General features: G+C 42.0%; 1 protein-coding gene across 5 annotated transcripts in view; it reads right to left on the bottom strand.

The window, feature by feature from the left end:
• The window catches only part of SFMBT2 (Scm like with four mbt domains 2), a 274,334-nt gene that overhangs the window by 122,686 nt on the left and 125,726 nt on the right, over window positions 1-25,922 (bottom strand). For all 5 annotated transcript variants that reach the window (XM_058282433.2, XM_058282436.2, XM_058282432.2 and 2 more), the window contains exons 5-7: window positions 14,635-14,723; window positions 12,661-12,907; window positions 4,126-4,223 (exon numbers count right to left, since the gene is read on the bottom strand). In XM_058282433.2, coding sequence (XP_058138416.1) covers window positions 4,126-4,223; window positions 12,661-12,907; window positions 14,635-14,723 — 434 coding nt within the window. The remainder of the gene's footprint in view (window positions 1-4,125; window positions 4,224-12,660; window positions 12,908-14,634; window positions 14,724-25,922) is intronic.

Here is a 25,922-nt window from a genome sequence, read left to right as displayed (position 1 = left end):
ATATTACAAGAGAAGAGTGCAAATGATTCAGTGTAATGAAGATGCAAGCTACAGGGAGAATCCTTACATGCTGTGAGGACACACAAAGTATGCCCACCCTCAGAAAGGTTTCTTTTTTAGTATTGATATAGGAGGAATTGCAGAAATAACGAAACACAGACCAGGGCACCAGAAAACCAGGGAAGAGTCCGGTGCTTTGGAGGCCTGGTACACGGAGGAGGGGTTGGGTCTGGCCTACAGCAAGAGCGCCTTGTGCAGCAGGGTCCAAGGCCCACCCGCCTTCGACGCGAAGGGACCTTCAACCTGCAGTGCAAACCAGGAGCATCTTTCAGGTGAGCCTGCCAAGTTAGGGCCGCAGATAAAAATGCCACATTCGTTTCACTTCCTCCTAACATGAACCAAAACCACACAGTAAAGAGATTTTTTTAAAAAGACACAGACCCACTCAAAAATCAGACACACAAGAAGGAGCCAATTTAACATATTCCATGGGGCCAAATCACAAGCCTTCAGCAGAAAAGCTAAGAACCAACCCAATTAATACTGCAGAACCTACAGAAACCTCAGAAACTAGTAACATCAGAAGCAGCTGAAACCAGGGGTGCCTGGGACCTGATAAAATTAGGGAAACTATGGGAAAAGGTTCGAGAAACAGACAGAACCCTAGGAATTCTCCCCTGTCCCACTCCACAAAAGCCCCTCCCAGCCCAGCAGAGGACCAGAGGTGCATTCTCTGAGACGATGGAATAGACGGTCCCTGGTCTGTGGGGTGGGCACGGTGGCAATGCCAAATGCCAACACCCCTGCCCTCTTCTCCCCACTCAGCTCCCAGGACACTGCAGGCAGATCTTGCAATCCAGGCAGGAGACTGAAAACTCTCCTCTGGAAAGTCAGCTCAAGAGGAAAAACCTACAGCACAGATAAACAAATCCCACCCACCGCTATCTCATCCCTCCCTTGTAATCATGGGCATTCAAGCAAGGATTTTCTGATGTCTGAAGAAAGCCTCTAGCATGAAAGAGAAATATAAAAGCAATTTGTAAAGGGGCGGGGCTTAAAAACAAATAATCCCAAGTGCTAAATTACTGCTTCTGTGCAACAAGAACAGGATGAGATATAAAAAGAACATTTGGAGAAAAAAAGAAAACAAGAGCTCTTAAAAATATGACAGCACAAATATGTTGAGGAAATTTTTCAGAGGAGAACAAACAGAAGTGAAAGGGAAAAAAAATTCCTAAGATGTGTCCAGGAGAACAATTTCCAAATACTAAGATTTCTGGAAAGAGGAAGGAAGGAAGGGAAGAATGGAAGAAGAGAAAAAGAAAGAAAGAGAAAGGAAGGAAGGGAGGTAGGAAGGAAGAAATGAGGTAGGAAACATCATTTTACAAAAGAATAATAATACAAGAAAATACCCCCAAATGAAAGGCCTGAGTTGTCAGACACCCCAATTACCCCAGCACCAGGCATGAAAATAGACCCACATCAAAGCAGATCATGGTGAAATTTCAGAACAGTGGGGGGAAAGAGACTGTAAGATTCCAGAGAAGGAAGAAATTAAAAAATGGAGCAATACCTTCAAAATCTTGAGGAAAAAGATAACTACACTAGAATTCTATACCCACAAAAATGATCTATAAACTACAAAATAAATGCATTTTTTTGGGCAACTCAAAATGAGACAGAAATGTCATAGGCTGCCATTGCTAGGATGCCTGTATATTTTACCATCTTTGTAACCTGAGGACATTATGCCTGGTACGCCAGGCCAAGATTTTTAATGGTATTTCGCTAATTTTGATCTTATGCTAAAGAAGTTTCCACTCACTACTCTACCCACCTTGCCGGAATCAGAACATTCATTTCACTACCCAGAAATCTTGTGCTTTGCCCTATTCCTGAGAGCTGGAGCAAGCCATAAAAGCAGAAAATATAAACCAACCAGTCCCTGGCTATTTATCTAAGGTTCATCAAGTACCTAGAGTTCAAGCTACAAATTTGACAACTGACCTGAATTTCTTTTTTTTTTCTCCTTTTTTTGAAATTGCATTTTATTTTAAGCCCCCCCCCCCCCCAAGATGACTCCCTTGTCTGTCTCCTCATTGTATCTGCTTGTTGTGCCCACTTGTTGTCTGCTCATCTTCTTTAGGAAGCACCGGGAACCTAACCTGGGACCTCCCATGTGGGAGGTGGGTACCCAAATGCTTGAGCCACATCTGCTCCCTGCTCGTTGCATTTGCTCATCTTGTTGGTGAGGCACCAGGAACCTAACCCAGGACCACCCATGTGGGAGGTGGGCGCCCAATTGCTTGAGCCACATCTGCTCCCCAGACCTGAATTTCTTAACCCTAACTTTCTTAGGATTAGCTCACTGACTTTACCTATTGAATTCTCTAGGCGAGGTTCTTGTGGTAAACGCCAAAGAAAAGTGAAACCAGTTTCTTACCCAGGCACCATCCTGATATCATCCCCTTTGAAGAACAGGAAAATTGTCTTCTTAAATAATTAAATTTGTGCTTACTTATCATTTTATCAGAAGTAAATAATAAAACATTTAGGAAAACATACATAGGTAGTAAAACCACAAAGAGAAGCAAGGGGAAAATGAACATGAAGCTTAGGCTACAGGTTATTCCTGGAAGCACAAAGCGGGGAAGCTAGGGCAGGAATCTGCCCAAGGCTTCTATGGGTATATCAGCCACATATTGTTTCTTAAACGGGACAGTGGGCATTTGCATTTTAATACCCTTCCAACTCCTCACGTGTATATTTCAAAATAAATTTTTTTTTCCAAAGCAGAGCAGCCCAAAAAGTGACACAAAAAGCAGAATGAAATTGAGTAGTTAACACACTTAAAATATAATTTAGGTTACATCAAAAACAGAGTGGACATCAACGACAAAAGCCCCAGGAGTGGCAAGGCAGGCTGGTTCAGGCAGTGGTAGGGAGTCAGATACGTTATAAAAAAGAAGGTGACATTATCAAAAGACGGAAGGAAGGAGAAAAGGGGGAAGAGAGGAGAGGAGGAGGAAGAGAAGAGAGGAAGAAGAATGAGAAACGTATTTGGTCACAGAAAAAAATAAATCCTGACATAATTGCATTGTCGGTGATTATAACATTCTATCACATTGGTACGGTTTTTCCAGTAGATTGCCTGTAAAAGTCATCATTCAGCTCAACTTCAGAACATAATTAGAGAACTAGCTGAAGAAGAGGTTTAATACATCCAGTTTTACAAACAAAGTGCCGAACAAAAGAGTTAATGATTTTCCATGATTGTTAAAATGGTGAGTGAGGACTTTGGTGTAAGCAAAATTCGGGAGCCAGCACCCTAGCCTAAGCTGTCAACTCTAACTGCAGGTGGTACCTGCACATCACTTGAATTTCGTTTCCCAAGCGCACCTTCTCCTACGCTGTGGAAAGGTGCCTCCTCCAAGATGAAAGGCAAGTTCATGTCAGTCCAAGACAACCCCACCTAGAAGCCTTCCGTAGGAGAACAGCACGGCGCCCCCTTCCCACGTCTCCGCTCCCAACGGGAAGAGCCTGTTTCAGGATTTCCTCTCACCTGATGCACCCTTCCTGCCCAGGACCTAACACTGTTCTACTCCAAAAGTGCTTTTTCAACTTATTTGTAAAAGCAATAAGAACTCAGCACCCCGTTCCCGCTGAGAGGTGTTTCCCAAGCCTTCCATCGCTGTATCGGCACCCAGCCAAACGCCGGGCACCCAGGAGATGCTCGCACAAGGAGTCATCAAGAAGACTCAGCAAGGGGCAGAGAGAAGCATCATTTGCTGTCATCTCACCAAGCTGACAGCAAAGTTAGACTTCCCGTATTTCCTTTTGTTTCTCTGGGCGGGGAGGTGGGTTGAAAATGAGATTTTTAGCATATGCATTACAGAAAAGAACGGGTAAGCCTAAAAAGCTTTCATCAGTATCTCACAAACTGGGAGTGGACTAAGATTTACAAAAAATAACAAAACAGAGCAGGTAAAATTTCAAACATTTAAAACGGCAACTGCCCCAGAAGGGAGCTGTGTTAACAGTGGGAAGTGATTTGACGTAGAAAACGTTTTAAACAGTCTGTCCTTGTGTAAACAGTGCGTAAATCGCCGTGAATGGGTATCTTACCTTGAATACTTCCATTGGAAGAGGAGACTTGGCAGCCTCAATAAGGGATTTTTCCAGAGCACATTTCCATTCAGACGCCATCTTCAAAGGATAGATTTCTGTAGCGACAGCAAACCACGTAAGAGTTTTAGATCTAAAGGGTTCTGCTGGGTCGTTCTTTCTTGGATTTTATCTTCCTGGGCTTCCATGCTACTTCGGCATGCTCAGCAACTCTAAGACTTCACCCACCTGCTAAGGGGTTTTTCTGAAATTAAAGAGCAACTTGGGAAGCCAGCATCAGAAATGAAGAATAAATCTAATAGGGTCCTAGTCAAGGAGAATTGGCATACATTCCATTGGCATTCTGTTGTTAATTTAATGGCATAAATCATGTTAGCAAAACTTTCAGCAGGAAGCCATTGCCCCAATTTCCACATAGAGTCTAAAAAGTAATATCCCCTGGTGAAGGACGTATTAGCTTATAAGTTTCCGAAATACAAGCAACTCTTGTCTGGCATTTAAGAGTCACGGCAGCATATTTTTCACTAGATCGCTAAGCTCTCATGTGCTGAAAATAGTCTGTGTAAGTCATAAAATTATTAAAAGGTAAATCAAAATTTAGCAACCAAGTTTTAATATTTACACTCGAAATGTTGCAAACACACCACATGTTGCCCAATATTTTTCCCCAGGCAGAGGAGGGAAGAGGGATTTACAAAGGGAGGTTCCAGTGCCTGAATGCAAAATTAAAAGGAAAGAAATTGTTGAGCGCCTGTTTGTACCGATTGCTGAAACTGCAGGGGAATTTTATGACCTGCTCTCAACCGATTTAAGACCTTATCAAAATAGGATTTGCAGAAGCGCATGCTGGAAGTAGGTATGTTTATACTTTCACTATATCAACTCAAGCTACTTCAGACAGACAGGATATGAATATGGATTTAAACACAGTTAAAAGGCAACATTACACCTTTGGGGCTATATATTTTTTTATTTCTTGCACATCTGCTTTTTGTTGTTGTTGTTGTTTTAGCATGGAGCTATATATTGTGCTCTTCATAGCTTTTGGACTCACCTTGAGCTTAATTTAAGCCCCAGGTAGGAGATAGGCATTCTAGCAGTTTATTTAGACATCTGAACCATTACCATTAACTGCCAGAACCAGTCAAGTTATCACTGCACTGCACAGTTACACAAAAAAGGCAAAAAGGGCTGCTAATGACAACATACGCTTACTTCTGTCTATGGACTAGTATCCTTCCTAGGATTTCATTCATACTCTTCTACTTTGGAGGGAATTTTTTTTTTCCAGTTTGGCATTTCTCTATCAGAATGAAAAGAGAACGCAATTCTTCTTAGTAGTGCTCAATATATTTTAGCGTCCCAGAGTGGGAACTCCGTAAACACATCTGCAGGGACTGAGCGGTGAGCGAGAGGCACCTAGAGAGAGAAACTGATTGTCCCAGGGTGCCCCAAAGTAGGAAAAGAGACCAGTTCACAGGGCATGAGACGGGGCACTGGAATGCCCTCAGGGTTTGGCACAAGGATGCCTGATGAGGATCTCAGTTAACAGGAGGTACACCCAGGAGACTCCAGGACATCGACTAGGGCAGTTCCAGAGGGTCAAGAGAGAAACACCAGACAGAAGCTTCCTGAGGAACGTGAACAAAGTCACTTCTCCAGCAACGCAGAAGGAGGTGGGTGGGAGTTCAACCTGGGCGTGGTAGTGAAAGGAGAACAGCCTCAAGAGAAAGGATGGGACTGCCAAAGCCAAGACCAAAGGAAGGGTCTGAAGATGGAAAGAGTAGGGAAAGGGATCATTGTTAAAAGCCTGCCTCGTATCCTCGTCTCCCCATCACTGTGACTGGTTAGACCCTTCAGTGGGGCACAGGGAGCCCCTGGGACAAAGGAAAAGGTAAAAGAGCAATGACGATTCCTCAAGGCCAGGAGCAATGGAACCCACCACGGCCAGGAGGAGAGAACCAAACGAGCCTAATGCAGCAAGATGATGTGCTGATCCCACCAGGGACTCTCACAGCCCCGCCTGACCCAGCTCCAGACACACAGGGCCCCCAAGCGCCCCCCCCCGGGCTGCCAACCCCAATCACGCCATCTCCCTCCCCCTCTCTCCCACCACAGTAGAGATGCGCCTCCTTAAGAAGCCCCGCTGCCCCGCGACTCTGGCTCCTCACGTCCAATCTAAAGAGTCTTTGTCTTCTTTCTGAGGACATTACATCCCGAAATGGAATTCAACCCCAAAGCAAAGCATACTTCTTTTCTGAAAAGGTGCAAACGAACGGCAGTTTTGTCAGCATGTTCAGCCACCTGCAAAACCTCAATGTCCAAGGGTTCCCATGAGTGGAGAGCGATATGCGTGAGTTTCATTAGACAGAGGCCCTCTCGTTGCCCCAGCAAGTTGATGGACAATAAATCGCTCCATTAAAAGAGCATAAACCATTTTCTTAAAAATGATCCTGGTGCAGGTGATTTACTAAGCGTGCACCATGCCAATTTCTATTTGTGGGGAAGTAATAAGCAATTAAACCGCGTCCTGATGCCTCTTTAACTAGAAGCCTACTGGACACGGGGCCATCTCCCTCCAGAGCAGGTGGCAGGCTGATTCACAGGAAGCGCTACCGGGAGCGGGAGTCAGGGAAGTTCTAAGAACCTGAGGATGTTGCCCTGAAGATGCCATTAGTTAAGATGAGGCCAGATGGGACGGGGGGCCCTAAATGCAACACGATGGCCGTCCTGGTACGCAGAGGGAAGTCAGACACAATTATTAAGGCAGAGAGAGCCGCAGACAGAGGCTGAGGTACGGGGCCACAAGGCAAGGAACGCCCTGGAGAGCCGGCTGCTCGCCAGCAGCAGGGAGAGGCTTGGAGCAGATTCTCCCCTCCAAGAAGCAGCCCAGCCTGGCAGACTCCTTGATTTCAGACTTCCAGCCTCCAGAACCACGAGGCAGTAAATTAATGCTGTTTAAACTTGCTCTTCTGTGGGACTGTGTCACGGCAGTCCTGGCAAAGTAAGACAGAGAGCAAACCACGCTGTTTGGTCAAAGAAACGGCTCAAACATTTAAGTCAGAGTCAGAAGCTTCCTGACTCCAGGCACTGGCCCCTCTCCATCCCCCCCAAAATAAACAAGGTTGGGAGAAGGATTTTGAAGAAGAAAAGACATGAAAAAAAAAATTCTCAGAGTAGGGAACCTCAGAAATATTCACCTCCTTTGATTCTGCAAGACCGCTATTTTTAAAAGTAGGCCTTGCTTGCCAAAAATCCAGAAATATGAAAGCCAGTGGGCCTCTAAATGACTTACTTGAATTTCCTCTTAGAAAATCGAAGTATAACCATAATACTCTTATCCCACCAGGTGGAACACCTAGAAGATGCACTCAGTGTATCTAATACCCCTCGGCAGCCCAGCGAAGAGAATCAATCCCATTTTATAGACAAGGAAACTGGGTTCAGAGGATAGAAGACCTTGCCCACGGGCTCTAGAGGGTCCTGAATGTAACTCAGAAGCTGAGTCCAAACTCAGTTCCTTCTCGTCTCCCGGGTTTCTGTAGATCCCATTTAAAGGAGCAAATATTATCACAGACCTCAGGGTCTGTCCTGTACAGCTTCTAAGTTCTGGAGCTATCCTGGGTGACAAACGTGATATCAGATCGACAGAGACCATCTCTACTTTCTCTGCACTGGGTTTTACTAGCTTCCCTAATGTTTCAGTGGCACTGAGGACAAAACCCCTAAGTCATTTGTGGGAGTGTCCTTACTCTGTGTCGAGGATGGTAACTTCCATGTGTCAACTGAGCTAGGCTATGGTGTCTGGTCAAATATTGGCTTCATTGTTGCTGTGAAGGTATTTTATAGAGGAGATGAGCATCTAAAATCAGTTGACTGCAAGTAAAGATCTCATTCAGTTAGCTGGAGGTCTTAACAGCAAGAACTGAGGGTTCCAGAGATCAGAAGGAATTTGCCTCAAGTCTATACCTTCCACTCCTTCCTGAGTTTCCAGCATAAGGAGTTCAGACTCTAGAAATCCACATCACTCTTAATGGAATCTCCATTTTCCAGCCTGCCCTACAAACTCAGACTTGCCAGCCCCAACAACTGCATGAGCCAATTTCTTATAATAAATCCCTTTATATAGACATATCAATCTCTCTCTATATATAATCTATATCTATAGCTATAGCTATATTTATAGCAGTATCGCATGCAAATATCCTATTGGTTCTGTTTCTTTGGAGAACGCTGACTGATACAGGGCCCTCCCCCTCCAATTGCCTCTCAACATCCCAAAAGATGATGAGGCTCCCGGCAGCTGAACCAGACGTGGCTGGTTCCTTCCTTCCCTGGAGACATTCCTCACTTTCTATTTGGTCAACTCATTCAACACCTATTGACTGGGCAACTCCTGTGCACCAGGCACTGGGCATACAGAAGGGAATGAGACAAAATCCTTGGGTTTGGTTGGTTTAGTGAAGTTCTCCCTACACAGGTGACGCCTGAGCAAAGATGAGCGTGAAGTGAGGGGATGGGCCATGGTAGAACTGGAAGCAGAATACTCCAATGCAAGGGGCAATGTTATTAACTTCAAGGACCACAGAGGAGACCAGCATGCCGGAAAATCAAGAAATGTGTGTTAGGGGCAGAAGGCTGGAGGAGCTACTGGCCTGATCACAATGTGTCTTGTGTTCAGCATTGAAGGAAAGGTGCTGCAAGGATTTCCCATCCTCTCTTGCTAAAGCCTGAATCAGTATGGACTTCATGAGGCTACTGTCCCCATTCCTGAGTATTGGCCGTTTTACCATTTTGTATACCTACACATACTCTTCACCAAAGCTGGGCAGCACTGACGCCTTTAGGACTTCTGAACCTACTTGACGGCCTTACACGTGATGGGAGGCAGCTTCCTTCACTCGTTCCTATCTCCCCACCCTTCCCCTGCCCCAAGCACCAGAATGCTATTTCCTCAGACTCATATCAGAAAGCTCAAGTCTTTGCTCACAGTTGACTAAAAACAATGACTACGTCTTTCTCCCAGGTGAACAGCCTAAAACCCAGTACTTTTCTGTACAAGTTTTGAAGACCACCTTCCTAGCTACTTCCTAATACCATTTTTTTTTCTTAAAGGAGGTACCAGGGAACCTCATACATGGGAAGCAGGTGCTCAATCACTGAGCTACACCCGCTCCCCCTTATTACCTTTCTACATTTCTGCATTACCTCTATTTGTTCTTCACAGTTGAGAAATATCATGCCCTTTAAAAAGTGAAAAGGACAAGTAAAAACTAAAGGAAGAGTTGTAATCATTTATCACAACAGTGGTGGGATCCCAGGATGCCCAGAAGAGAGGGGCATGGAAAGAGAAATGGACTGGAGCGTCCTCTCAAATTATACCCCAGCATCGAGCAGCTCCCCTCCTCTACCACCCTCTCGGCGGCTCTGCTTCTCATCAACAGCAAAGGCTGTTTCGTGGTTTGGGGGAATAAGAAAGTTAGCTGAATATTCTTAGGCAAGTCTAAAACTGCATAATCGTCTGTATTTTTAGTTAAGGAAATGGTGCTACAATTTAAGTCTCACTGGGACTTGAAATTGGTTTCACAAAGCCCAAGTACTGGGTTTTGCTCCCACATACAAAACCCAAGTAATAATTGTCTCTCCAGAGTGTGGTCCTGCTTACCGAAGGAACGGAACTGAGTTCCCATTCTGAGCTCCTGTATTTCAAAAACAAAAAGCCACATTTCAAGTATTCTTTTGCCTCTTATTTTCTTCTTCCCATACATAACCTTTTGTCCCAACCATTTTAATGTGGAGAAAAAATAATGTTGTGATGAAGAATTACTTCCCCAAAGTCTTTAAGGACTGTGACAGTTTGAAGCTGGAGATCGTGGCTTTAGAGCTATTGCACATGGGACCTTTTGATTCAATTACTTCAGTGAGGGGCCACTGGTTAGATTATGTCAGTGAGGAGTGACCCAGGGTGGGTCTTAATCCTCTTCCTGGGATGCTTTATAAATGGGGTGGATATGGAGAGACAGCAGAGAGAAAAGACCCAGGAGCTCAGATAGGAACCCACCCACAAAAGCAAGAAGCTGAAACCAATGGAACCCAGCTGTGGCAGTTTGATATTGTTTATGAATTCTAAAAAGAAATATGGATTATGTTTGTATACTGATGTGCTTCTCTGGCTGTGATACTCTTTGTATTAGATTCAGCTGAGATGTTTGATTAAATTATGTTAAGATTAGGGCTTTGATTCAACCATGTCATTAGACTGTGATTCGTCACTGAGTCCCAGCCCCCTTGGGCTGATAAAACAGACTCTCACATGGAAGTAGACACACAGAAGCAGATGCGCAGGGAGAGAGAGTGCTCCAGAGACACAGTCACGGGAAGAGAGATGAGCCTGATAGTCTATAGCTGACCTTGTGAAGAAAACAGAGCAGCTGAACCCAGAAAGAAATGAGCCCTGGGGAGAGGGACAGGCCGTATGCCACCTACAGCTGAGATCGGAAGAAGCTGGGACCATGGAGGCTTAAGAGGAAAGAGGAAGCCTGAACTCTCACAGACATTGCCTGCCATCTTGCATCAACATGTGGCAACAGACTTTGGGTGTCAAAGTACCTCTTATGGTACCCTGAATTGGACTCTTTAGGGCTTGGTAACTCTTAAGTTTCTACCCCAAATAAATATCCTTTATAAAAGCCAACAGAGTTCTAGTACTGTGCATCAGCACCCTTTGCCTGACCAGGAGAGAGAAAGTCCCAAAGGAGCAGCCAGAAAATGAAAGTAATGGAGCTCAGAGGAGAAGGCAGGGACCAGCAGATACCCATGTGCCTGACCACCCACAGCTGATTTTCAGGTTGATGGGGGAGAGAGTCTCCTGCTAAAGCCTTGATTTGGACATTTTTCTTAGCCTCAAAACTACAAGCTTTTAAACTAATATTACCTTGGAAACCTTTGACAAACCAGCACAAGGACTCTCATGGACTCTCCAATGAAAATGAAGAACTGATGTCCAGAAAATTATGAAAACAAGTAAACTTTAAGCTTATATTATAAAGCCATCACATCACCTGAAAGAAGAGATAGCTATCCCATACACAAATATTTCCTAAGTTTCTATAGTGACACTTTCTGCTCTTGTTTTTAAGCATGAAGCCAAGGATTTTAAAGAAAAGGAGAATTATAGAGTTCCCAAGAAACTACGAATAGTGTTTGCTATAGATTTTTATACCGGCAAGTATATTTTTCTCCTAAAATTTATAAAGCAATTAGATACTAAGCTGAGATTTATATATCCAACTTTCTGCACAAAGTAAATTTTTCTTGCAAGGTTATGAATCCCTAGGCAAACCTGAGCTTAGATTTCTTCTCAATACTGCCAGGCCCTGAATTTGCCATCATCATCCAAAATTACTCAGGGCATAAACAGATTTCTCAGCTGCTTCTCAAAATGTTGGCAATGCAAGCACATGAGATATAGAACCAGGAAGTTTTTCTTTTTTCAATTAAAGCCCTTGAATTCTTCAGCTTCATGGCAACGAATATGGAAGGGAAAATCTCTGGCAACTTTAGTAAAGCAAAAAGCCAAGTCTCTGCTTCAAATATTCTTGTGGAATTGACCAAAAGGAAGATCAGCAATTCCTGAAAGAAATGACTATTTCCTCCTCAGCATCTTTAGTTCCATAAGAACCCAACGTTTTTGTTCTCAGGCTTCCCTTTAATATTTTGGTAAGACCTGTAAGGGCCAATGGGGGAGTGGGGTGGACCCAGGAAGGGGTGTATCTAGCAACATACCCTGTCTTGGAGCTGGGTGATCTTAGGCAAGCTGCTTATCCCCAGCCTCAGTTCTCTCTATGTTAAAATGAAACATTCACACCAAACACGCAGCATTTTTGTGGAATCAAAATAAACAACATAACAGATGTAAAATCAGCAGGCACACAGTACGCATTCAAGAAGAGTTATTTTGTAAACACTGAGATGTTTGCCCAGTCAGGTGTGTCAGAAAGCATAATGCACTATTCTGTCCAATTAAGTCTGTGGAAAGTCATCGAATAGTGCATTTGAAGCTCAATAAGATCCATGATGTGCCAGGGAAAAAGCACGATGACTGCTTCTGTGCCATTTCCTGGTTGAAGAGACTGTGCGATGATCATTTTGTTTGGATGGTCAGATGGATGGATGGATAAACAGATTTTAGAACCTGCTTGCAAGACTAGGACAATTCCTAAAAAGAAAGTGGACCACATTCCCCAATTCCGACTATCGTGCCTTCCATTTCTGAACTAGATTACCTTCCCCACAGCCTGAAATAATACATTCCCCTCTTGGGACACGATGGGTTGAGGTTTGGGGTTTTATTCCCTATGGAAAGTATTCCGAAGTTAAAATACTTAATATTCACATACACGGATGTACAAGATACCTCAGTGCTAACAGCTTCTCCGAATACACGCCCAAGAAAATAGGGCATATTTCCTACGTGGCATATCCATGCAAAGTAGATGAAATACTTTAGAGTTAGCAAAAGCTTTGAGCCCTTACCTGAAGGTGGGTCCATTCTGTATTTATTCTCTTGACACCAACCAACTGGTCGAAGTCTGTAATCCAAGTAAAACAACCACTGGTCATAGGATTCAGTGTCCTCCAATCCCACATAGCGAAGGCGTAATCTTCCTCCGACATTGTCAATCACACTAACTATCCAGTACTGAAAAGGGCTCTGAGAATCCTGAAGTTCTATTAAGGAATCAACTGTAATGAGGTCTATAGGGCCTTTCCCTCGCAGAGGCTGTTTAAACAGAAGCAAAACTCCTTATTTTAAACTTTATTTTAAGGTTCTCATGGAAACAGATGACAGCAGAAGATAATATTTTTTCACACCATCATCCAAGCTATTGGCAAACAGTCTGCTGTTTCCCTCCTCCCCCAGCCCCTCCACAGCAATTCATCCCCTTCCCACCCCTCCCACACGCATTTCCATTTTACCCAATTCTGTTCCCAACCACACAAATCACATGTAAATAGAAAAATCACAGTTGGTGCTAATTGCTCCCCAAACAAATCACCCTTCCCGATAAAACTGCATTTGTTAGAAACCAGTGTATCTTTAAGGTGATTTACACCCAAAGTTCCCTGGGGCTGGAAAACATGTGGTGGCAAAATGCTGACTTTTCCAATTGATGGATATATCTAATATGGGTTATAAAATTATACCATGGCTCTGAGAGACATTTATCTTGAGACAGTATTACTGTAATAACTAAGAATCTCTCATACCCTAACTAGGTGAATAAAGCATTAGTATGTGTAGATAACATGTTAAATACTCATTAATAACCAGCCAAATTAGATTATACAAAGTTATTTATATGCCTAACCTGATAGTTCTTTGTTTTATAGAATATTAATTACTGCCCCTTCTAAGGAAACTTTTTAGCATATATTAGCATAGGAAAAGGCTGTTTCTATAACAAGCCTTGTCAGCAAATATGTTAAATTAAAAAAAAAAACTAACATAGTAAGATAATTTGTCCATTTGTAAGGGTGAACAATCATTATTTAGATTTGGTAACCAAACAAATAATATAGTGACCACTAAGATTCAATAAACAAACACAGTAGGCAAAACCTTCATAAAACAAAATTCAGTTAACTGTACATTAGACAGCAGTACTCTAACCTGTGTACACACACATACACACACACACACGGGATTTATGAAAGGAGGGACGGTTAAGGTTAAGAAAATAATGATATTGTCAAAATCCATATTGAATCGTTGTTATTCCTTTGTGTCTTCCCTTTGTTTAGGGGCATTCTTGAACTATATCTAGTTAATTCAGTAATTATTTCCAACACAGTACAGTTCTCTCCCTATTTGATTATATAGTCAACATAAAAGTGTTTCATTGTAAAATTATTTCAAATCAAGATTTCAGATTAAACTTTGGTCTTTCACACCATAAAATTAACTTAACCATACTTAAATATGGTTAGCCATTTCTCTTCTTGTTTTCATAAGGTAGACTAACTCAATTATGAGTTCACACCTGTGTGTTCAACTCTTGGAGTTATCCACCCAAAATGGAATGTTTAATGGAATCATCTATCAAAATAACTTATGGGCTTCCACGATAGCACATGTATCCTTAGTTGTCACCTGAACAAAATACGTCTTCTACAGGATTATATTTAAAGTCACTAATATATGATAAAGACTAATACGTATAGGATAGGAAAACGTAATCCTAACATGATATTATTTTAAACTGCATTCACATAGAAGCAAATCTTCCATGTATTGATTATACCACAAGTGAAGATTTTTCAATGCCATTAGAATTGTTTATAAGTAATTCAGGAAAAACAAAACAATAAGAAATTAAGCTGTTTGCATTTGGCAATCTCTGTATAGGCATGATCTAAAGAAGGATATATGCAAAGGCGCTGTTAGGTTTGAGCTCATGTAACTGTGACGCTTCAGACATATAAGAGCTGTATAACAACAATACATACACCTTCCAGTAAGTTGGCGGGCGCTGTCCGTGAGCCAGTCAAATCTTGTATGAGAAATTCCGTCCAGTCTGCATACTTCTCTTTGATTGCTGGAGAGACAGAGAAGAAACACCCTTCAATTCTGCAGTGAAATAGCACATCGATTTTAAGTCACAGCACTTTTCAGTATGCATGTGTTAATTCAACTTTTTAAAATTATTTTAAGCACAGTGCTTAAGTAAGAACTAAAACGGAGGCAATGACAGGCAACGAGCTGTGATATCACATCTATCATGTGCCTAGACTTTGGTGGCCATCAAGATTAAAGAAAGACTGTGAGTCCTGAAATCATACCACCTATTTAAAAAAAAGAGAAAAACAGAAGGGAATACAATGTCTATAATTCTGTAGGTTCCAAGAAGAGCTGAATAGAGCAAAGTTTTCCAGCTGGCAAAATAAAACCAGGCCGTGAACGACACATAAGATTTTAAAAGGTCAAGAAGTGGAGGGAGGGATGTGCAGGCTAGTGGGAACAGCATAAGCTAGTGAGAGTGATAGACTGAGGCATAAATTGGAAGGAAAAAGTACAATTATCACAAGACCACGGCCCCAGTCAAGCTGTGGAGCACCAGGAAATAATGCTAAGTGGGAGAAGTAAAATATGGACAGCCCAGAAGGTCAACATAAAAGTTTAGTAAATGGGAAGTCCCTGCAGAAAATGGACCTGGCGACAGTAGAAAGGTTTGAATTAAATTGAAAATCTAAAAGGAGGAAAGCCAAAGAAAAAGCTGCAGCATCAATCTTAAGTACAAAGAGAGAGGGTCCAAAATAGGGAACAGGAAAGAACATACATGAGACCCTTCTGAAAAAGAAAACTCGAACTGGCCAACAATCTAACAATGCTTAGAACCCAAGACCCAAGAAACATGTAACTTCTTGGCATAGCTCCCAAGCTCCACCAGAGGTTCCATTAACCCCTGCCAAACACTAAGCCTTCCCAAGGCACCACAGGATTTGCAAACGGGAGAGCAACACACTTTGCCACGGAATCTCAGAAACTGTGACTCCGACGCTCACCTTATATGAAGAGCCAGCAGGCAGGTGCGCTCCCCCAAGGATGCATCCAACACTGAGCCTTCCTGAGGTTCACAACTCAAGTGGCTCATCCATTGTTTACGTCCCTCTAGCTCAAACCTAAAGGAACGGAGTTACTACAACAGGGAGCTAGGCCATGATGGTCTGCTGGGAAAGACACGGTGGTGGAGCAAGGCACATCTCCTTCCAGTGGAGGCTCTGCCTCTGCTAGCGCTAGGGCTTGGAGTAATTTACTCAGTTTCTCCCATACTACATGTCCTCATCTGTAAAATGGTGCTCACCTTTTTCTTATAGGAGTGCTAGAAGAATTAAAGAGGCTATGTACATAAATAATATATATTAACAATGATTATATCTATTGTTTTATTATAAGGTATATATTAAAGTACTCTATAGTCCTGCCAGTTGCTTATTCATTCCCACAAATTCCAGACTGAAACAAGCAGCTTCTCAGCATAAAGGGGAAAAGCACCAACATCTGTCATTTCAATCACTGAAAACAAGGTTGGAAAGCCAAGATATAACAATGTCTAACCTCTGACCTACTTGTCACCAAGAACAATTCATCCAACCCATCCTTTTTTCCCACTATATATATATTTTTGGTCAAATAAAATACCATCTTCCTTATTTTACACATGAGGCAACACATAAAGTGGGGACAAAAATTATATCTTTTTCCATCACTGGCAAATGGAGTCATCATTTTTTTCTAGGCCACACCCACTTTTAAATTTGCCCTAAAGTAATTAAAAAGACCAAAAGTCATACCACATAAGATAATTAAAATTTGCATTCACCACATGCTTTACAAAGACCTTTCACTGTCTTGATCACCTTTAGTCCTCCAAACAATAAGAGGGGGCTGTTCTTAACTAACTTATGCTCAAGTTCAAAGAAAAAGCAAGCAGCAGAGACAGCTTGAAACCCAAAAATTTAGACTGCAATCTCACATGGAGTATTTCCACAAGACTCGCCAAAGCTTTTCCACTAGACTTGCCAAAAAACTCACCAACGCTTTTTCATGCAGACAATCAATAATTTAAATTGTAGGGATGATAGAGATATTATATGAATGACTGTCTTGGACAAACTTTAAAAATTAGAAAATATACAAGCGTATCTAATGACATGTGCATTTCATATTTGTTTATGAAAGAAGATGACTAATAGACTTGAATGATGAACAGTCCTCAGCCAAACAGAATTATGTTGATATCCACTTTGAGAAGAAAACTCAGATTGCCATGTAGAGCTTCTAACCTGTACACAATCTAAGTTAACATTTCAATTAAAGTATTAAAACTATGCAAGCAGCCTATGAATGTTTAAATTTAAATTGTCTGAGTCTTGGCAAGAGAGCACTAGAGATGGCTCCAAAATTTACAACCTGTGAGCCCTGAAGTTCCAGAGGTCCTATAACTTTCCATAAATATATTTCCGCACAAGACTCTGAAGCAATCTTTTATGTGCCATAGAATATCCAGACAAATTACTCTCCATGGAAAACATCTCTTAGCTATAAAGTTAAACAGAGCATTTTAGGTTAAATAGTAACTGGACTAAAGAAATTTTGCTAATTCTAAAAGAAAACTTTTTCAGTGAACATTTAGTTCTCAAAAGTCTAACATTTTCAACTATATAATAAGTCTAGTGTCACAAATATCACCATACTTACAACAAATTTGCAATCCCCAGACAATGGATTTATTTTAACCAATATCTAATTTTTGGTTAAATTCTGCTACAATAAAAGTTGCCTGATGGTTCCTCAGAATTTATTGCAATAGGAGATAATCTGCAATGTTCCATTTGTCCATTTATCCTTGTAACTCCAAGCTTAAAAACTGCAATTTTTTTTTCTTTGGGGAGCAGACTTGATTCAAGGGATAGAACATCCGCCTACCACGTGGGAGCATCCTGACCCGTGTGGAGCTGGCCCACGCGCAAATGCTGATGTGCACAAGGAGTGCCGTGCCATGCGGGGGTGTCCCCCACATAGGGAAGCCCCACGCACAAGGAGTGCACCTAGTAAGGAGAGCTGCCCAGCATGAAAGAATGTACAGCCTGCCCAGGAGTGTTGCTGCACACACGGAGAGCTGACACAGCAAGATGACGCAACAACAACAAAAAAAGAGACACAGATTCCCCGTACTGCTGACAAGAATACAAGCAAACACAGAAGAACACACAGCGAATGGACACAGAGAGCAGACAAACTGGGGCGGGGGTGGAGGGGAAGGGGAAGAGAAATAAATAAAAATAAATCTTAAAAAAAAAAAAAAAAATATATATATATATATATATATATATATATAGGGGATTCCCATATTCCCCATGCCCTCCCCCCTCACATTTTCCCCTATTAATAGCATCTTACATGAGTGTGGTACATTTGTTACAACTGATGAACACATATTGAGGCTTTGCTACTAACCATGGCCTACAGTTTACTTTATGATTGGCACTTTGCACCACACAATTTTAAAGGTTTTGTTAAATTACACATTTTGTTAAATGTGTAATGGCCTGTATCCATCATTGCCATATCATGCAGAACAATTCCAGCCCTAGAAATGCCCCATGTTCCACCTGTTCTTCCCTCTCCCTCCCCTCAGAACCTCTGGTGGTCACTGTCTTTGTATCCCTGTTACAGGTTCTTTCATTACTGGAATAATAAGTCTATTTTGGGCCATAGTTGCACTCCCCACTTATGCTTGTTCCTTCCTCAATCTTGAGGATTTGGGGATACACTGAAAATGATAAATTTTTATTTACCATAGTATAACATCTCTCCCCAGAAACTCAGAATCAGAGGAGTACAAAGGTAGTAATCCAAACAGAAGTCAATTCCTTTCCCTGGGTCATCATTTCCTTTGAATTGAAAGGCTGATCAACACATTAAATGTTGGAAACCCACAGCCTGCCACACGCCTGACTGCAAAATCCTATGTGAATCGTACGGCAGGAAAGATAACTGCCAAGAAAAATAATCTGCAATTTCAGGTGAAGGAAAGTTTATCCACAACACAGATGATCGTTTTTCTAACTTTTAAATTTATCGAAGGAAAATCCTAGATCTCCATAAGCATAAAATCTGATGAGCTCAGGATCTCTTTACATCCTTTCCATGGACATTGTTTCAAGGTTTTATTTAGTTGTAAGTATTCTATGCACATACAACTATATCTTTTTAAAATTCCAAGTTACATTTCAATAACGCCCCATTTGGGGGAGAAACCCACATCCATGGAAAGAAGCAAATATGAACATGACTTTCAGAAAAAAAGAAACACACCCACACACTTTTTGTGGGGACATTTAGAGAGGGCCTCCAAATCCCACAGCAGCTTTATCCGGATTAGAAAGTCCTCTCCAAAGAGTTGCAAACAAAAGGCAGACCTGCCACCATTCTTTTGGAATTTGATAAAACACCACCAAGGTTGGGTCTCCAGCTCAGTCAAGCGCAGGTGAACATAAACAGCCCGATGATGCTGTCACTTCTCAAGTGCATTGTCCCCTGTGGCTACCAAGAGCTCCGTCACAGCTGCCCATTCAGGTGGACCCTGAACAAAGCCACCGGGACGGGGCCGCGTGGACAAACGCCGTCCACCCAAGTCCTAATCTCTCTTTCACATCACCAAAGCCCAAAGGCAGTCCACTGAGGCAGCCGGCTGCTTCATGGATTTCCATTCATTGGAAAGATGCAGAGAATAATTACACCAAACACAATGGCCATTTCCACTCAAGCATTCACTAGATTAAAAAAAGGAAAAGGAGCATCAGTCCTATTCCTATATTCTAGAGTTTAAGCGCACAGAGGATTTTCTGTTGTTCTTCCTAGATAATTCTCTCAACTTGCTTTCTGGATAGTTCTTTCAAACTCGCTTTCAACCAACTCTTCTTTGAATGTATTTTGACATTCATACTGTTAATTTACAATGGCTCTTTCTTGTTCTCTGCTTGTTTTTCTCTCCTAGAACTTTTTTTTTTTTAACAGAGGCAGTTTTCAAAACCTCTCATTATGGTAATGAGAGGTTTTCTCCCCCTTCTATTCCCTGGATCCTCTCTGATTCCTGGGGTTGTTTGGTTGTTTCTCTAGCTCCCTCTTCCTCTCTCCTACCAGAGACTTTCCAGAAGCATCAGGGACCCTTGGTCCTCAATCACACTTAAATGTGAGACTCCAGAACGCCTGGAGGGGAGGGCCATGTGCCGGAAGAGCAGCTTTTGACCTGTGGTAGTAATTCTCATCAGGGTAATTCTCCTTCTAAGAAACCAATCTCCAGTCTAGCTTCCCGGGGTCACCCCAGACAGTTCTGTCAATAGCTCCAGAAATTAGCCTGAGGGGTAAACATCTGGTCTACTCCTTGGCTGTACCACTGGAATAAGAGTGATAGGGATTAGGGTCTGGAAGGTGGTCTGACCACAGATATCCCATCAACCCTGGACCTCATCGGTGCCCAGGTCAATCACCCATGGGTATTCAGAGCCCCGAGTCTGGGGGCTTCTGATGCATCTCAGCCACGTTCCCTAAGAGTTTCCTGCGAAGCAGCTGCCCCCGCCATGCCGCAATCGCCCCATGTCTTCATCAGCTTCCAGGCTGCCAGAAACAATGTGAGATTTCTTTTCTGGGCTGGTCCCCCATCAATTCTTTCTGTTGTTGGTTTATGTGTTTTTTATTCCTTTATTATCATTTATGATGGGGCCTCTGGATGAAGAAGAGATAAAGAGCATTCAATCCGCTGAAACATCTTCTAGCTCACAAGAGAACTAGGTCTTTATGACAAGCTGTTAAGCAATATCCTTTGACTTATCTGGAAAATATTTTTTAACACTGACTTTGCTAAAGCAAAGAGGAGGCCACAGTGAATCTTGAGTGGAAGCATTTTATAATGGAAGCTTATTACTAAGAAGAAAAGACAAGAGTGTTGTTTCCCTTGAAGATTTTTAAAGGAAAGGATCTACATTAATTTTTTCCTACAGGTTTCAAACTCAATTGTGCCTGTAAACAGAAGGACAGACATACACTGACCCAACAGGATTGGTAAACTTCTACTATGTGCAATGGGACACATCACACTCAAACGTACAGATAAAAGGATTCCCCTCTTTTATAGTAAACACAACTCAGATCAGACGAAGATAAAACTCATTAAGATTGTTAGATTAAATACATACAGAATCACATAAATACACACATGCATACATAAACACATTTATAGATATACATAAACTGTAACATACATAGTAAAAACCAGGTTGAGAAAGTGATAGGGCATAGTCTGTCATAACACTAGCTCATTAGTAAACATTTATTACATGCTAACCACTGTCATATTAAGAAGCTGATAATTATTTTCTCATTTAATCTGCGTAAACACACAATGAAGTAGCAAACCACTAGAAGTAACGTCAAGACCCCATAAGTTAATTTCAATAAGAAAGCAACTCTCCCATTCCCCCCTCTCCCAATACCTACAGGAAAAACCCTATGGAATGCATGAAGTATTAAGTAGCAAAACACCTTTCTTTTCAAGGTTCTGTTTAAATACTGACCAACATTTTAATGATTACGGCATAAATATCCACTCTTCTGATTATGTAGGTTATTCTGAGTTTCACACCACTTGTTTTTCCTCTTTCACCAACGTCATCGCTATGAAAAGGTTCTGCCATTGCCTCTAACAATTATCGATGCCTTCATTAAATCCTATTCTAAAGAACAGAATAACAATATTTATTTTTTACAACCGTATCCATATACTTTTACAACTGAAAGAGTCCTAAAAGGTTGATTTAAGCTTTTCCTCCTACAATCCATACAGTTAAGTACTAAGGAAACTTTTTATTTGGGTGGTACAATTACAACCTTGTAAAAAGTGAAATATTCTTTTATAATGCAAACAATCATTCCTCCTTCAATGCATTTAAATTTTTATATAACATACTAAGTTTTCTTTCAGCAGAGCATACATAAAATGTCTAAGACAAATGCCTTAATTATAATCTAAAAAATTCTTGCAACCCAAAATTAACTTTCAATAAACTACAGATATAAACATCAGGCAAAGGATATAAAATGATGGCCAAGAATGTAAAATCACATGGTAATATTTCATTAATTTGAAAAGTTATAGTCACAATAAAAATTCTTCCCAGAGTATGTAGACACTTCTTTAGCCTTCTAATCTACATTTGTCCCTCTGGAACTTGGGGACCAAGGTTAATTTTTGCCCTTGTAGCAGTTTGATATGGTTACTAATTCCAAAAATAGATACTGGATTATGTTTGTAATCTGATCTGTACCTGGGCATGACTGAGCTATAATTAGATCTTTCATTGGGTCACATCATTAGGGCATTGAGTCCCCACCCCTTGATGGGTGGGGATTCACAGATAAAAGGCATTGCAAAGGACAGAGTTGAGGCTTTCTGCCTGCTGGAGTTTTGATGTTGGCGTTTGAAGCTGGAGTCTTTAAGCTGGAGCCCCAGGAAGTCAGCACACAGAGGAAAGAGAAGCCAGCCCCGGGAGGAAAGGACCTGAGCCAGGAGAAGAACACAGAGGAGTAGAGATAGCTCCTTAGACACGACAGAAACCCCAGGGAGACAGACAGAGCTGTTCACCTCATAGTCTACAGCTGACCTTGTGGAGAGACACAAAGTCTAGAGAGCCTCATAGTCTACAGCTGGAGAAAAGAGAGGCGCTGAGCCCAGAGGAAGGAAGCCCGAACCCTCACAGACGTCGGCAGCCATCTTGTTCCAACACATGGAAATAGACTTTGGTCAGGGAAGTAACTTATGCTTTATGCCCTGATGATCACATCTTGAAACAGGTGCAAACTGGCACCAAAATGGAGTATACCTTATCGGAAATAATCCCTCATGTAAACTATTACGGGAACGATTCAATTTTAGCTTCTATTCCCGTTTCTTCACAATATTACAAAATTGATCGCTTATTATAGAGTAGTAAAATGCAACCTTCCTGGTTAAATTCCCTGGTTAAAAGATGCAGTAGCAATCTTAATATAATAGGATATAAAGTGTAAAAAAATCACTATTCCAGAGGGTCTCTCTGATTTTTTGTTTCTGAAACAAGTTCATTAGCAAAGAGATGATAGGCAATGTTTAACTGAATATTTACACACACACATTTATCCGTTTGTTTTTCAATTTACCCTAGGATCCTTCTGCAGTTTCCATTGTTTAGATTTCTCCTGCCTCTAAACCAAACATTTGTTCTTTATAAAAACATATGGAAACAAAATAGCATAACTGAAATCATCCTACAACTCAGGATCTGGACCAGCTTTCTACACACCTCCACTCCAAATCTATCTCAAGCAGCTGCTCTGCAACTGCACTTTCCATCAATTTGGATTTTGCTGCAATTCCCAGAAGTCACGCCTTACTGAAAACGAATTCATTTCAATAAGCTCTTATTTTATTTTGCCTGTTTAAATAAAGCAAGTAATTCAGCACATATCTCTTTGCCTAGAAAGGCACACAGGGCCACCTGGCACGTCCACAGGAGCAAAGCAGAGAGCAGGTGGCTCTGGCCGAAGGAGCCTCCCTGCCTCTCCCAGGAGCCACCCCCGTCCACGCTTTCTGCCCCTGCCCAGCTAATTTGCACCCTTCAACCTTCTCTTGGCTCAATGAGCAGAAGCCAGCCCTGCTCTCACCTCCCCTGTTCTACTCCTAATTTTTCCTGCCCCCCACCCCGTCTGAAAGCAGAGCAACTAGAGTTATCAGAGACAAAACACAGAGAACCTAACCCCACTCCCTTTTCCTAAAAGCCTCCCTTGACCTCTCTTCTCTGGCAAGGTGATACCCTCTTTCTCTGCTAACCGCCGTAGCCAAGCACAGGCCCAGAAGAGTCTTAAAAATGGACATGACTCTCACTCAGCCAGGAGTCAACTCCTCCAACTTCCTCCCCAAAGACCAAGTCACCCGGCCGCCCTTGCTCAGGCTGCTCAGGCCCCGTTTTCCTGCGTGCCACGCCTGGCCACTTCCTCCTTTCAATCGTCTCTTCAGTAGGCTTCCCGAACCCCAAACCTGGAATTTTTCATGTCTCTCTCTTTTCTAGCTATGTCTTTCCAGGTTCTTTTAATCCCTTTTCTTCTGAAACTTCTAGTTATTTAACATTACTTAGAAACTGGTCCTGGGCTGCCTCTTTCCCTCTCGCTTTAAGGTCTTTCCGGGAGGAGTTCTAGCCACTCTCCTGACTTTAAAGACCACATCGATAACAACATCTGAGCAATTTCTCTCTGCAGACCAGACCTCCGTTCTGGGCCCTGGAATCATATGTTTTTTTCTGCTTCACGAATCTCCGTGGATTTCGCCAAGGCAGCTCAAACCTGGCATCTCTAAAGCTGAGCGTTTCTCTTCCCAGGTCCCCACACCTGTGCCTCCCCTCAAATTCTCCCCATCCAACGAAAGGCACCACGTCTCCTTAGCTACTTAAATCACAAAGCTGGTCTACAGTCGCCAAACCTCATCATTTCTAATTCTGTGTCCAACCCAGTCCTTCCCCTTGGACAGCGCTGTGCCATGTAAAGTCGTGCCCACTGTCTCCTGGACAACCGCACACATCTAAGTGGCCCGAGCGTCCACACTGTCTCATCCAAAGGCTGTTCAAGCCAGAGCAATGAGAATGATATATTTTAAGTTCAGTCTTAAATTTGAAAAGATTTCAAACATACGGAAGGGCAGTACAGCTATGGAACGGACATCTAAGACTATTATAGCCAGATTTAACAGATATTAGCATTTTGTCATCATACGTCAGATTTCTTTATTTTGGCCAGTTGACTTCAGAGGTGGTGTTGTGAACTTTTTATTTTTTTATCTGAGAAGGTGTCAGCTAGAACGATCATACATACCATACAGGGTTCCCATACATCACCCCACCACCAACGCCTTACACTGTTGTGACACATTTGTCACAAATAATGACAGAACATCATCACAATATTACTATCTACAGTCCATAGCTTATAACTGATGTGCTTTCCCACCAACCATCCTAGTAACACCACGTATTAGCGTTGTATTTTTGTTACAGTTCATGAGAGAACGTTCTCATATTTGTCCTGTTAGCCCACAGTCCATCATTCGCCACGGGGTTCAATGGGTTACATGGTCCCCCTCCTTGAGCAATCCATCCAAAGTGTACCCTCAGTGGCTCTCAGCTTCATCACAGCGTTGTGCTGACAATAGCCCAGTCCATTTCAGAATGTTTTCATTACTCCAAAAGAAAAAAATCCCAGCAGATTTCCTTTTTAAAAAAATGTATATATACCTGTAGCTAAAACTCCGTGCCTCTGTCCTTTTACCCTCCTTTCCTCCCCCAAGATCTCTAGCCTGCTATGACTGTATGTAATCCCCATGCATACTCATTCTATTATACAAGCACATAGGCAAAAATCGTAGAAAGTATCGTTTTTTAATTTTAGATGATAAAGAGTAAATATCCCTTTGTAAAATGATGTCTTAAGCATTGCATTTTGAGATTTCATCCATAACTATATGTTGCTTATATATATATGCAGGTATATATATATATACTACATATATGTGCATATCTACATATATGTGTATGTAGGTATGTGTGTTTGTATGTGTGTGTGTAAAAATTAGTTTGATGACTTCAACTGCTAGATGGTGTTCTAATTATAGGATAACTAACCCACAGTTACCAGTTCACCTACTGGTGGCATTAGGCTGCTGCAGCTCATTCATATTCTCATTTGCAATTACAGTGATTTAATAATGTACCATGTGTATTTTGCACGTGTTCATCCATGCATTCACTTGGTCACAAATTACTTAGTAAATATTAGTAAATTTAGTGACTGCCTACTGTGTGGCCATCCCTGTTGCACATGCTGGGGATACAAAAGCTAACAAAACCATAGGAACACACCACCTACATGGAGTTTACATTCTTCTAGGAGGACAAAGTCAATGCAAAAGTCATTATGGGTAAAATACATAGTACTTTTGATGGAGAGACGTGATCTGGACAAAGCGAAGCAGCGGAGGGGAATGGGAATGCAGTTTTAGAGAGGCCGAGAAAAGGAGAGCAATGATCAAAGGCCCAGAGCAACTAAAGGAGTGGACGGTGCAAATATCTGGGCTAGGGACCCAAGCAGAGAGATCAGAACATGCAGTGATTCTTATGCAGGAATCTGCAGGAATCTGCCTGGTGTGGTG

This window comes from Dasypus novemcinctus, chromosome 20, assembly GCF_030445035.2.
Source record: "Dasypus novemcinctus isolate mDasNov1 chromosome 20, mDasNov1.1.hap2, whole genome shotgun sequence".
Lineage (NCBI taxonomy): Eukaryota > Metazoa > Chordata > Mammalia > Cingulata > Dasypodidae > Dasypus > Dasypus novemcinctus.
This window is presented reverse-complemented; position numbering and strand designations above follow the sequence as displayed.